Raw genomic sequence first — 12,306 nt, 5'->3', positions numbered from 1 at the left:
TATTTACTTGTGCAATTTTCTACATGGAAAAGACAAAGATTTGAATTGTAGAAAATGATAATTCTAAAAAATAATATTGTTTCATTAATGAACTAGTTACATTTTCTAAGTAATTCAATATATTTCACAGAAATTTCAATTAAATATTTAATTGTTTCTTATAGTTCTCGATTTAACTAATGCCATATTCTATTTTGATTTTTTTTTAAGTAAAAGTTTTCAAGTGTTGAATAGTGAAAATGAAGGATTTGGATCTTACCCTAGACTATATGGAAAATGCGCGCTTCAACTATATTTTTGGGCCAATCATCACTCGTCTTGAATCGCCATTTACGAACACCGAGCTGCTTTGTCTCTCGATGATCTATCATAAGTTTGCCCTGGAGAATGGGCCACGGTCCAAGTTTATCACGCGAGTGCAACTGGGGAATATATTGGAGCTGTTCTTTCATGTTTCGGATCGTGATATTAATGTGAGCATTGTGCAACGCATTAGCCAGGATCCGGAATGTGTGGATCCAAAGTTCTCCTCAGATCGTCATTGCAGTCTGCCCAGTTTCATTCGCTTGTTTGCCATTTATTTCTCAAAAGATCTTGAGAAACGCATGCATTTTGTATTCAGCGTAAGTGCGCAATAACAATGAAATCTATTGCGACTAACCTATGTACAATATTGCAGATTTATGATACCACAGATCGAGGCTACTTGGATCGCGAGCAAGTTGTTCGATTTGTGAGCAAGTTTTTCGACGGCGACGACGAGGATGAATTACACGAGCTGCGTGGCGTAAATAATTATTACTATACTAAATAATTAAATTTATATAGACATACATATGTACATACCTTCAGGATATGGTTGAAATGATATTTTCGAAATTCGATCTCGATAAGGATCTGTTTATTTCGATAGAAGAATATTCCGATTGCGTGCGCAAGCAGCCCATGATGATGGAGTTTCTGGGCAAAGTGTTCCCCTCCAATTCCCAACTGGAAGCTGTTCGCCATTGTGTGAATATTTTAAGCTGAGCCATTTCGAAAAAGCAGTCAAGTTCTACTTTATCTACATATCTAGCGAATATAGAACTCGAATACTCTTTCGTATTTGTGCACAGCAAACCATATACATATAAAAAAATTATCTAGTCCGTTATCTGCAGATCGTTTTACTTATTGGCGCCGAACAGCAAACATACACACATGCATATCAAATTTTTGCATTACAAATGAAACAAAACAAAAAGCAAAAATGAGAATCAAATTTGGATTTGTCGGTCTGCAGCAATTCTTCCTGTTCGTTAATCGCTGCTTCTCGCTTCGACTTTAGTTCGCGTGCTTCTGCCGTTGCCTACAGTCGACTTACGCGAAGCGCTGGCCATACAAGTTAGACAGGGACAGCACGAGAGAAAGAGAGTGTGGGAGAGCACGCTCGAGCACTTTCCAATTGGCAAAACAGTGTGCATTGCTGAGTAGGGGTGCAATAAGGTGTTGCATTAAACTCCAACGATCAAATAAAAAGAAAACGAAAAACAACAATATGTTGATTTTGTACGCCAAGTATACGCTTTTGCTTGGTTTATTTGTGGGTCACAATGAAAATGAGCGGCTCCAAGAGGACAAGGCACTTCTCAATGCGGCCGCCTGCTCCAAGCACTGCCTGGAAAACAATATTGCAAAGGTATGTGTACTTCAGCCCTGGTATCGCAAAAACTTTGCCATTTAAATTTCCTTTGTCTTGCAATTAGAATTTTAGAGACTGCTTTGATTACTGTCAAAATGCTAACGATACAACAAACTTAGCGCTACACAAAGTGCAGGATAATTTCCTTTTAATGCTTGTTTGTCGCACCGAGTCTGCGCTCTCATTTCGCATTAATTGGGTGCAACATGACCGTGAGCAAGTCAAAAATTCCAGTCAAAAGGACGCCATGTTTATGATTAAGATACATGAGAAAAGTAATCCTGATACGAAGCGGTTGCATTATCTGGTGGGTTAAAAATAAAATTTGTACTAAAATAGATAAGAATGAAGTTTGCCCAACCTAGTCAGATGACAGCTTTTTCACCATACCTGACTTGGAGGACAATACCGAGTACTCGATAACCGCCTTGTCCATGCAACTTGATGGCGGCTATTCGAATATAGCCAACGATGAGAGCTTTTCCACCTTGCGACGTGGCTATCAGCCAAGTGCCATGGGAGAGGTGCAGTTCCGTCGCTATTACCAAGACCCCACCAATTGGCGACGTATTGCCGCCGATGTTGAATGGCAGTCATCGGTGGGTAAGTACTGTTTCCATTATACACCCTACCGGAAAAGTATGCTACATGTTGAAGAAGGTAGCTTCTTTATTAGTATAGAGTACATTGGTATTATGGTATTTAAAGACAGAAAGAGGCATCTCATGGTCTATCTTATTTATGTTTATTTAGTACTTGACTTGTCTTGTTTTGAATTTTCACAGACCGCAATTGCCTGTTTGACATAATACACTATTCCACGAATAGCCACAGTCTAGGAGCTCCTATGCCAGTGCACTTCCGAGATGTAAGCTTGCGGAATATAGTTAATTTCACTTGATTTCTTACAACATGCTCCATTTACAGCCAAGTCAACCCTATGTTTACACAGTGTCCAACATGAAGTTTGGCGAGCAGTTCCAAGTTGGCGTGCGCACCGTCAACGACAAGAATCATCTAGAGAGCGAGGTGCGTTGGCTTGTGCTCAATGCACCCAACTGCTTGGATTGGTATAACTATAACTACACTATATGCGGTCAGTCATAAGGCATTTTAAATTGTCACCAAAACTTTTAAGTTTACTGTCTTTTTAGAGCCTCTCAAGCCAAGCAATTTGACCGTTTTGCAATCGCATTTCGAGCGTGATGTGCTGGCTCTGAATGTGAGCTGGGAATTTCCCAAGTATCTGCCGGACAACTATACGCTGTATGTGCTCGATCTGCACAAGGATGGCAATCGGTCGCAATTCTACGTAGAGCGCACGGCGAGTCATTACTACATCCCCAATATAACCATACTAGGCAGCAGTTTCGAGGTGCATCTTATGGCACACACGAAAGGTGGCAATAATGCCACCATGCGCATGCTCACCAAGTTGCCGCTGGAGCCCTGGATAAAAGGTAACTCACCTTTTCTGCCAGGTTGAATCTTTGACTCACATCCTTTCACTGCATAGTGAGCACCATGGTCAAACTGATGATCTTTTCACCCATTTTGTCCATTTGCTGCATCTTTGGACTCTTCTCCATGAGAAATTGTCGCCACAATCGGCATTTGGAGGACGAGGAGTTGAAGACGGCGCCCAATCAGTCCACTGATTTTCACCTGACATTGGCCACGCTTGCTGTGGAGGATAACTTTGAGCTGGATGATGATCTTGAGGTGGAGCCACATGCTGTGCTCCTGCAGGATGTGCTTGGCGAAGGCGCCTTTGGACTGGTGCGACGCGGCGTCTACAAACAGCGTCAGGTGGCCGTCAAGCTACTCAAAGGTGAACAACGAAGTTGTTATAAATTCCAGCTAAAATCATATTCTTGTAGATCAACCCAATGAGGAGGATGTGGAGGCTTTCCGATGCGAAATACAAATGCTGAAGGCTGTGGGACGGCATCCAAATATTGTAGGCATTGTTGGCTACTCGACCAGGTGTAGCAAACGCATGATGCTGCTCATTGAATACTGCGGCTTGGGTAGCCTACAGAGTTTCTTACGGTAGGTTAAACCAGCTAACTTATTCTTTTAGTAATCTAAACTACAATTTTGTTTGCAGCGACGAATGGAAATTTCGTCAGGAGCTCTGTTTACAGAGTAAACATACAAAATCAGATAAAAAGTCAGTGGAACGGCTGCTGGAATACGACACACGCATCGAGGATATTAACAGCTCTGTGCTGTCCACATTGGAGGAGGAAACCGAGTCAGATCTTTCGACAATTGATTCTTATCGTCTTGGAAAGGGTTGCGTCTTTGCTGCCGACAACAAGTCCTATGGACTGCAGGACATTGAAAACATTGATGCCAATCCACCGGCAGCGCCTCCAACGAATCTGAAGCGCCCCACTAAGCAGCAGCCAAAGCCTTTTAAGAAATGCATTGTTAGTTTTGAGAATCAAGAATACTTTCAGCCCACGGCAATGGACGCGCAGTTGACAACTAAGCGGGAACCTTTGAAATATGCCGATCTGCTGGACATTGCCCAACAGGTGGCTGTTGGAATGGTGAATATAGAGCTCACAAATCTTTTACAAAGCTAACTGTGTGGTTTGTTTTAGGATTTTCTGGCGCAAAATAAGATTGTCCATCGAGATTTGGCAGCGCGTAATGTCCTTATCTCACTGGATCGCACCATTAAGATTGCGGATTTTGGGTAAGTTGTTGGACAGTCAATTTTGGAACATCAAACAGTTTATTTTGTCTTCAGACTCAGTCGTGATGTGTACCATGAGAATGTGTATCGCAAGTCCGGTGGCAGCGGCAAGCTGCCAATCAAATGGCTTGCCTTGGAATCTCTCACTCATCAGGTCTACACTAGCCAGAGTGACGTGTGAGTAAAGAATTTCAGTATATTTGAATTAAACGTATTTATCAATTCTAATTTTAGCTGGTCATTTGGCGTACTGCTCTATGAAATCATAACTCTGGGCGGCATGCCGTATCCCTCAATCTCGCCCAGAGATTTGCTGCAACTGTTGCGTCAAGGTGTGCGCATGAAGCGACCCGACGGTTGCTCGGATGACTTATTCGCTTTGATGGAAAGCTGCTGGTGCTCCATACCCGCTAATCGGCCGACATTTTCTGATCTTATGCAGCGCCTCGGAGTCATGCTTTTGGCTACCAAAGAAGTGCCACAACGGCTGCTGCAACAACTTAATTCCCCAGAGCACTGGCAAGTGTTTTCTCAATTTAATAATTTTAATTTAATTTGTACTTCTTATTTTTAGCCAATTGGAAAAGCAAGCGCCCAATGATCCGCACTATTTACAACCCTTACACTAGTTCGGATTTATTCAGGTCTTTTAATTGTTTACTGTGCAATACATTTTAAGTAAATAGTTGGATTTGTGATTAGTCTCCTTTTTTGTATGTATTCAGATCCTTTTTATATTAACAAAACCCACTTAACAAAGCTAAATAGCTTTCAAATATTATATGTAAGCATCGGAAACATTCCCAGCGCTAATAAAACATTAATAAATACATATTTTCTGTAATACGTAATCGAATAATATTCTGGAATACTCTAAACTTAAAATCAGATCTTAGTAGCTATCTTGACTTGTATGTTTCAAAATTCAAAAGCCCCATAACAAAATTGTTTGGAAATTCTCTAGGATAAACATACGTTGTAGTTTTGAAATAACAGAGCTTAGAAATGTGCCAACACTGCTGCCGCATGGCATGGACCACTTGTGAGCCCATTCCCTATGCATGTCCACTCTGCCCAGTGCGGCAGGTTTCGGATCGTTGTGACTCGCTGGGCCGAGGGGACGGAAGGCGGCATCGTTATGGCCGACGACATCAGAAAGCTGTGACGCATGTGGAGAGTCAAATATGCAGGGGCATCTCGGAACTCTATGACCATGTGGTGGCTGCCAAACACAATGCAAAAACTTCAAAGCGAAAAGCTCGGAAGCCTAAAGAAACACGTTTACAGCCCAGAGTAAAATTTCAACTGGATGAGAAAAATATTCCAGTTCTCTACAGGGAGACCAGCATAGATGCTAGCAGATGGACATGGTCACCACGTGACTTCGTTGCAGATAACAGTGAGACGTTGACAACAAAATCACGTTCCCGTCCATTGCCAACAACCAGATCACATATGTCGCCATATGTTTGATGACCTAATTAATTCAATTGGGTAATGACTGCACGTTTCATAGTTGTGTTATGCAAAAGAACAAATAAAACAAATTAATCGAAAGTCGTTAGTTAATTGTCATTGGTTCAAACAACATTTAATCGAACATACATAAGTGCACCAACTAAAAATATCAGGTATGGACTGATTTTATAATTGTAGCAATATCACATTCCAATAAGAATGCAGCAGCTAGCTACGTTAATGCGACAAACATTGTGATTAGTTGCATGTTAGAAATAAAATAAAACAACAATTGTTAACCTTTAACAAAGTAAACTTAAAGTGCTGCACACATTTAAAATAGCTTCAAATTTACCGCCAACAATATAAGATGGCTGCTGTGCAAGAAATAAATCGATAGAAAACCGATAGGTAATAACAGCGCGAGGACGATCGCTTAATATGTGGACACTACTCAACACTAAAACAACAAAATCACCGCATAAACGTAGCTAACCACCTTTAAAAACAATATATGAAAATACATAGTATAGTTATAAGGTTGTTTTTTTTTGTTAGTGTAAATCTTTGTATATATATATATTTGTTTATACATAACACACACAGACGCTGTGGCAAGTGCTGTTGTTGATGTTACTAATCGCGGTTGTAGCCCAGACCCAAAATATTCCGCGCCTGCAAATGTGAGATTAGAATTTGATTAATTTAGTATAAATTATGTACATTTTCTTAGCTTACAGTTATGAAGGCCGAGTTGAAGGAACGTTGCACTTTTTGTGTGACGCCGTCGGTCTGCGCCAAAGTCATTTGCAGTTGAACAGCCTCATCCATGCGATTCTTAAGGAACTCCCAGGTTTGGACATGTTTTGGTGACGTGTCCTGCAGCAGATAAAGCTCCGTCATCTTCATAATCGTCGCGAGTCCAATGCGTCGCGTATACCAACCGAACTGTGTACAATAATATGTTTAGATTACAAGAAGTCGACGCCCGAGAGGATTCAACTTACGTCCACGGAGCGATCGCCAGAATAGTAGCAAATGTCATCGACCAGCGTTAGCACTTGCGCCAGCGCTGTGGACGCATGTTGGGGCTGTGCAATCAGCGCCATTGCCTGAGGCCACTGTTTCTTGTACGGCACAATCATCTCGAAACGTCGTCGCACCGCTTGCACCAGAAAACCCAATGGATCAGCTACCTCTTTCTGCCCATTGTCGGTCTTGTGCTGCAGATACTCCACCAGCTGCGCGTTGCACTTTCCATTAAAGTGGGAGACTAGCGCAAAGCCGCCTTCAGGAAACATGCCATGGACGACACTGGGATAACCGCTGGACTCGGCGCCCAGCACAATGGCCTGCTTGGTCCAGCCATGCTGCGGCACATGCTCCATGGCTGCATCCAGTATCTTGCGACGTATTGCGTCAACTTTGGCTTGTTTCTCAGACTGCTGTTCGCTTTGCTGGCTTTGCTCTCCCGAGGAGGAGGCTGTTCCTCCTCCACCACTAGTCTCTGTTTGTGTCTTGTGTTCGGCAGCATCGCGTTCCCGCTCGCGTTGCTCCTCGCGTGCCCGGAAATCCTCCAGCTTATCGCTATCTTTGGTGTAACTGCGGGTTAAAGTTGTCCATGTTGTGGACTGTGCGCGCTTGAGTGTGTTGTTGTGATTGCTGCTGCTGCTGGAGGCGACGCTGGAGCTTAGACGACTGGCCTGCGCATCTGCAAAAAATAAGTTCAGTCAGCCAGTTAATTTAATGATCAATTTTGCAACGTATTTTATTACACTTCTAGTCCGAGCTGTATAATTAACTGTCTTAGTTTGTAGTTATCTTTAAACTACTTTTTGTACAGCAAATATGTGATTAATTTTAATGAGCTCTCAATGTGCATAGTTGACCTCATGTTGTTTACTTCGTCTGAACTAAACGTAAAGTGCAGTTGAAATGCATTTCAAAACAATTTTCTTGTTAACATTAATTATTTCCAATTTAATTTTATGATTGTTTCTTTATTATTTGCAAATATGTTGGAATCAATTTAAATATATGAAAGTTTATGGTACCGAACAGAAGTTGATGTGATTCTTTTTAATGTGCTTTCGGAGGTCACCGTTGGGTCCAAGCTCCAATTGTTTTAATACATCAAATTATTAAGCAACAATTTACAATAAATAGAAGTGTGTTATCCCAATATATATTTGAACTCTGATTGTCATTAGAATATTTTTTGCGCAGTAAGATAAAAAAAACTGAAATTTTTTTAATGAGCTTTATAATCGGCAGATAAATATTTTGAAATTAAGAAGTAAATTTTGCATAAATTTCCAGTTTGAATATATCTTAGAGATGAGACAATAGTCAATGGCCAAAAAAAACTTGTATTGAAGTTAAAAGCCATTTGTAAAATTATGCAGCAATCTTTTTAATATTTAAATTTAAAATTCCCATGTGCTTCTAGAATGAATAATTGACACCAGGTTGAAGGCTTCAAGCACACGATTTTGTTGAAGATGAAAGCAATTAAAGTGCGCGAGAACTTTGTTGTGAACTTTAAAGCAATTACTTTAACTATACTTATGATTCATTATAATGTGCTAAATGACACAAAGCTGACCCACCAAGAGGTGTTGATAAAACGACAACACGCGCTTTGCAAATAATAAAGATACTATTTTGTCAAATTTACATTTTATAATGAATGACAATTAAGTTACATTTAGTTAGGCAATTAAATTAAAAAACGTTGTTGACACAATGTTTTCTTTTGTTGGTCTTTGGACAACGATAAAAAAATCTGCGTTTTTTGCTTGTTAAAATGAATCACTTTAAAGTGAAGGGGATCTTTAAATTTAAAATCAACTTGCAACTTATTTCCAATATGCTTCTAGAATTAATAATCGAGCCCCAGTGTTGATTGCAAACAACGAAATGAGCTGAGAGAGTTTAGAGCTTAGATGCATTTGCATGCCAAAATCAACTGCAATTAAGCGTTTAATTTTAATGCGCAGTCAGAGTGGGCAAAATAATGAAAATAGCTGCACAACTTTTGCATTCCGCAAGCAGCAGTATTAGGAAAGGGGGACCCCCCCCCCCCAATTTGGCACAGCTAATTGCAGCTGAAGGTTGTCGAAGGTAACAACAAAGGCGTTGGCTTAGAGATTCAGCTTTTCAGACGCCGCTGCGCAATTAATTAGCATCATTAAGCTGGCTTGGAGCCAAGATCAGATCAGAGCTGGCTGCTTGTTGGACAATTAACACCTGCTCTGAAGATGAAAATGAAACCGAAATCCCAAAAACATATTATTAAACTAATTCCAAATGCAAAGCAACAACAAACAAGAAATTTGTCATAAAAAATAGTTGTTTTCATTTCGCTTTCGTTATGCACATAAAACATCTGTTTGAGGATTAGAATTAGGAGCTGCTTCCGCATTTATCATTCATTAGAGGAGAGGCGTCAGTTGTTCTTTAGTTAGTTGCATCAGTTGTTTAGAGTTTTATTTTCAGTTAAGTTTTCCTTCTTCACTTATCGCGCAATTTTCAAAAATTCGGTTGCCTTTTAACTTATAGAGCTATTTGAAGTTACGGTTGCTTTCCTATCTCCATTGTCATTGTTAGTTCATCTTCCAATTCCACTGCGTTTTTCTGCATAAGTTTCATCACAATCTTCACTTCAACAACCATTTCAAATCAATAATCAATGGTCCATTTTCACAAACAGATGCAACTACAGTTCCCGCTTAACTTATGGGTCTATTTCTAAATTTCATTCAGCCAAAATTCCTTCCTGCAAAATTGCTTTCTTTTCTAGTTCCAGCTTCGTTTTCCGCATACATTCTCAGCTCAACATCCACCTATTGCTCCGTCTCCATGGCCACAGTCTTGTACGCCAAGAATTTGCGCTTTAGGTCGCTCTGCTCCAGAATCTCGCAAGCACGCGCATATAGCACACGCAGCGTCTCTAGTCCCGTTATGGAGCCCGCCAGCACCTCAAGCTTCTCCTCGCGTCCAATGTCCGGCAGTGTTCCATCGCCTTCGCCCGCCATCCCACTGTTGCTGATGTTGACAGCGAGCATGTTGAGCTGCTTCTGCATCAACTCATCATCGGAAGCGCTTTGCCCGTTCTTCACACGCTCTCTGTACGCTCTGTAATGGGCCAACGAAAAGTTCAAAGCGGTGCCCAGCGGCTGAAGCAGTCGCTGTTCGATCTCGTCACGTACATCCCAAAATCCAGTGCGATTTTTGAGGTCGCCCAGCGCGAGGAAACGCAAGAAGTTAAGCGAATTCGATAAGCTATCGGAATGCAGCAGTAGATCCGACTTGACATCCTCGGGCAGCACACAGACGCACTGCAGCAGCAGCGAGCGAAACTTGGCGCCGCAGTAGACCTCATGAAGTGGCTGCTCTTGTTGTTTAAGCGCAGCTGCAACCAGATCCTTGTAAATGCCCGTCAAGTAACCCAAGATGCCGTCATGCTGCAGTGTGGCCAGTAGATTCCTCAGTATGAAATACTTGGCACAGTCCTCAAAAGCGAGTATATAGTGATGCAGCGCCTGCAGCGCCGTCTGACGCAGTGCCTCCTGTGGCGAGTAACCGGTGATCTTGCAAACAGCTTCGCAATAACGCTTGTGCACCTCCAGATCCAGTGTGCTCTGTGGCAGCGGCTCCAACTGTATGCTCAGCATGTAATCGCTCAAACGCAACCCGCAATGCTGCATCGCCGGCTCCGGTTGCTCGAGAAGCACAGTTGCCAGGTAGAGCGACGCCTCAAACAGATGTAGAGGGGCATAAATCTTGGGCGCGGTGGCAGGCAGCAGTTGACCCACGAACAGCGCATGATAGAACATACCCAGCGCGGGCAGTGGCAGTTTCTCATCCACCAGGAACAGATTGTGGCTGCTCATCTCGTAGACGCCCTTACTGGCGTTCAGGCGACGTTTCCAGCGTGTGCGCTGCTCCACCAGCGAGAGCAGACAGTAGGGATCGCCCAGTAGACGGCAAATGTTGCGTGTCAAACTCGTCACCACCTGCTGCACATAGCTCTGAGCCCGTCCAGCTTTCTGGCGGGCTAGCAAATAGTTACGTTGCGTCTGTGCCGGCTGACGATGTTCTGGGGCCGCTAAACGTCGTGTTGCTGGATGCAGTTGTCGTTGCGGTGCATTGCCCAGCTCGAGCAGCGCCAGCGGTTTGTCGAGCAGCTGCATCAGCGTGCAAATGAAAACGTTGCGTCTATTCAAGCTGCAGTCCCGAAAGATGCCCTTGAAGTGTTGCTCCTCTTGCAGCTGGCTTAGCAGCGGCTCGTAGCACAGATCGATGGTGATGTGATGGGCCAGCAGCTGCTCAATTTGCTGTTCCTGCTCCAGCAGCTCTGCCTGCTGCTCGTCGTAGCCTTCGCGAAGATAATCCGGTAATTGTAGCTGCCGCACGCGCGTCACCACTGAAGCGAGACACCATTCGATGGCCTGCGGCTTGTTGTTGCCCTGCCGCAACAACACCACTTGCAACGCACGTAAATAGGCCGAGAAGATGGCTATGCTGGAGCTCTCCTCAATCTTCTCCATGAGCTCCAGCATGAATTCCTCTAGCGGCGCAAATTCGGCCACGATTTTGAGCAGCTCATTCAAGCAGTCGAAGAGCGGCGCATTTCCCACATTTGTCGCATCATTAAGTTGCGGAGCACACACATCGTTGTACAATTCCAGCGCAATGTGTGGCATTAGTGGCAAGTTTTTGGCTGCCTCGACGGGACTTTGGAAGAGCATTTTAACGCCATCGTAGGCGCGCTCCAGCAGCAGTTGTTTGATCAGCTTGAGCAGATTTTGTGCGTCTGCCATTTTAGTTGCGAGTTTAATTTATAAGCACTTTTTATTTTAATTGATTTGAACAGCAAAATTCTAAAATTGACGAACCGGCATCAATTTTTTTTTCTTTTTTCGTTTTCATTCATTCCCCCCTGACGTATCAAGCGAGGAAACAGAAACAGCTGTTTTCATTTATGGTTCGCTTTGAATGTTCTTCTTCGTACACGGCTCGTAATCACGTAATGGGCGAATTGCGAAACGCGCGTTAAACTCGTCACTGAGGTGTGATAACAATTGGGATTTTATGCATGCTTTACTTACTGATTGGCAGGACGAACTTTTGCAAACGTAATGCTTTTTGCAAACAGCGCACGTTTGCCATTTTAGCGCTCCAAACGTTCTGTGGGCCAAACTGATATTGTGTGCTTCTTCTTCTGGGCGTTCAGTTATACCGCCATTCACAGCTCGTTTAGTGCTGCAAAGTGCTAAGGTTTGTAACTTTGCCAGCACTGCATACTTAGGGCTGCTGCAATTGTATAAAATTATAGAAAAAGTTATTCGCTAATTGTTCATTTGTAGTTAATATACATTTCAATTTATTTATTAAATAGTGTATAATTGTTTACAAAACTGCCCTCGACGACTTTGCTTCTCAGCTGTGTAGTATT

At 42.6% G+C, this 12,306-nt stretch overlaps 4 protein-coding genes across 5 annotated transcripts; 2 read left to right on the top strand and 2 right to left on the bottom strand.

Annotated features, from left to right (window-relative positions):
- The first annotated feature begins 90 nt into the window (after positions 1-90).
- LOC117571190 (calaxin-like) lies at positions 91-1,109 on the top strand. 2 transcript variants are annotated; one of them, XM_034253229.2, is made up of 4 exons: positions 91-109; positions 211-623; positions 680-787; positions 853-1,109. In XM_034253229.2, the coding sequence occupies exons 2-4, from the start codon at positions 240-242 to the stop codon at positions 1,027-1,029; spliced, it is 669 nt and encodes a 222-aa protein (XP_034109120.1). In that variant the 5' UTR covers positions 91-109; positions 211-239; the 3' UTR covers positions 1,030-1,109. The 2 variants fall into 2 exon arrangements, with proteins under 2 accessions (XP_034109120.1, XP_034109119.1); XM_034253228.2 differs by lacking the exon at positions 91-109 and having other exon boundaries at positions 195-623.
- Positions 1,110-1,324: 215 nt separating this feature from the next.
- On the top strand, positions 1,325-5,945 carry LOC117571187 (tyrosine-protein kinase receptor torso). Its single transcript, XM_034253224.2, has 13 exons — positions 1,325-1,678; positions 1,746-1,988; positions 2,047-2,284; positions 2,467-2,549; positions 2,609-2,777; positions 2,836-3,141; positions 3,198-3,512; positions 3,562-3,733; positions 3,792-4,239; positions 4,294-4,388; positions 4,443-4,565; positions 4,623-4,907; positions 4,963-5,945. The coding sequence occupies exons 1-13, from the start codon at positions 1,538-1,540 to the stop codon at positions 5,015-5,017; spliced, it is 2,673 nt and encodes an 890-aa protein (XP_034109115.1). The 5' UTR covers positions 1,325-1,537; the 3' UTR covers positions 5,018-5,945.
- Positions 5,946-5,953: 8 nt separating this feature from the next.
- LOC117571189 (ubiquinone biosynthesis protein COQ9, mitochondrial) lies at positions 5,954-12,117 on the bottom strand. Its single transcript, XM_034253226.2, has 4 exons — positions 11,960-12,117; positions 6,854-7,557; positions 6,585-6,794; positions 5,954-6,521 (listed from the first exon to the last, which is right to left on the bottom strand). The coding sequence occupies exons 1-4, from the start codon at positions 12,018-12,020 to the stop codon at positions 6,483-6,485; spliced, it is 1,014 nt and encodes a 337-aa protein (XP_034109117.1). The 5' UTR covers positions 12,021-12,117; the 3' UTR covers positions 5,954-6,482.
- Positions 9,105-11,792, bottom strand: LOC117571188 (uncharacterized). Its single transcript, XM_034253225.2, has one exon. The coding sequence runs from the start codon at positions 11,669-11,671 to the stop codon at positions 9,692-9,694; it is 1,980 nt and encodes a 659-aa protein (XP_034109116.1). The 5' UTR covers positions 11,672-11,792; the 3' UTR covers positions 9,105-9,691.
- Positions 12,118-12,306: the final 189 nt, after the last annotated feature.

This window comes from Drosophila albomicans, chromosome 3 (genome assembly GCF_009650485.2).
Source record: "Drosophila albomicans strain 15112-1751.03 chromosome 3, ASM965048v2, whole genome shotgun sequence".
Lineage (NCBI taxonomy): Eukaryota > Metazoa > Arthropoda > Insecta > Diptera > Drosophilidae > Drosophila > Drosophila albomicans.
Note: the sequence above shows the minus strand (reverse complement) of the source record. Positions and strands in the feature narration are given on the sequence as shown.

Coding starts and splice junctions, on each gene's coding strand:
- LOC117571190 (XM_034253229.2), top strand. CDS start 240: ATGAAGGATTTGGATCTTACCCTAGACTATATGGAAAATGCGCGCTTC. Junction 624..679: donor GCATGCATTTTGTATTCAGC/GTAAGTGCGCAA, acceptor ACAATATTGCAG/ATTTATGATACCACAGATCG. Junction 788..852: donor AATTACACGAGCTGCGTGGC/GTAAATAATTAT, acceptor ACATACCTTCAG/GATATGGTTGAAATGATATT.
- LOC117571187 (XM_034253224.2), top strand. CDS start 1,538: ATGTTGATTTTGTACGCCAAGTATACGCTTTTGCTTGGTTTATTTGTG. Junction 3,734..3,791: donor AGCCTACAGAGTTTCTTACG/GTAGGTTAAACC, acceptor TTTTGTTTGCAG/CGACGAATGGAAATTTCGTC. Junction 4,240..4,293: donor AACAGGTGGCTGTTGGAATG/GTGAATATAGAG, acceptor GGTTTGTTTTAG/GATTTTCTGGCGCAAAATAA.
- LOC117571188 (XM_034253225.2), bottom strand. CDS start 11,671: ATGGCAGACGCACAAAATCTGCTCAAGCTGATCAAACAACTGCTGCTG.
- LOC117571189 (XM_034253226.2), bottom strand. CDS start 12,020: ATGGCAAACGTGCGCTGTTTGCAAAAAGCATTACGTTTGCAAAAGTTC. Junction 7,558..11,959: donor AAAGTTCGTCCTGCCAATCA/GTAAGTAAAGCA, acceptor TATTTTTTGCAG/ATGCGCAGGCCAGTCGTCTA. Junction 6,522..6,584: donor TCAACTCGGCCTTCATAACT/GTAAGCTAAGAA, acceptor TCACATTTGCAG/GCGCGGAATATTTTGGGTCT.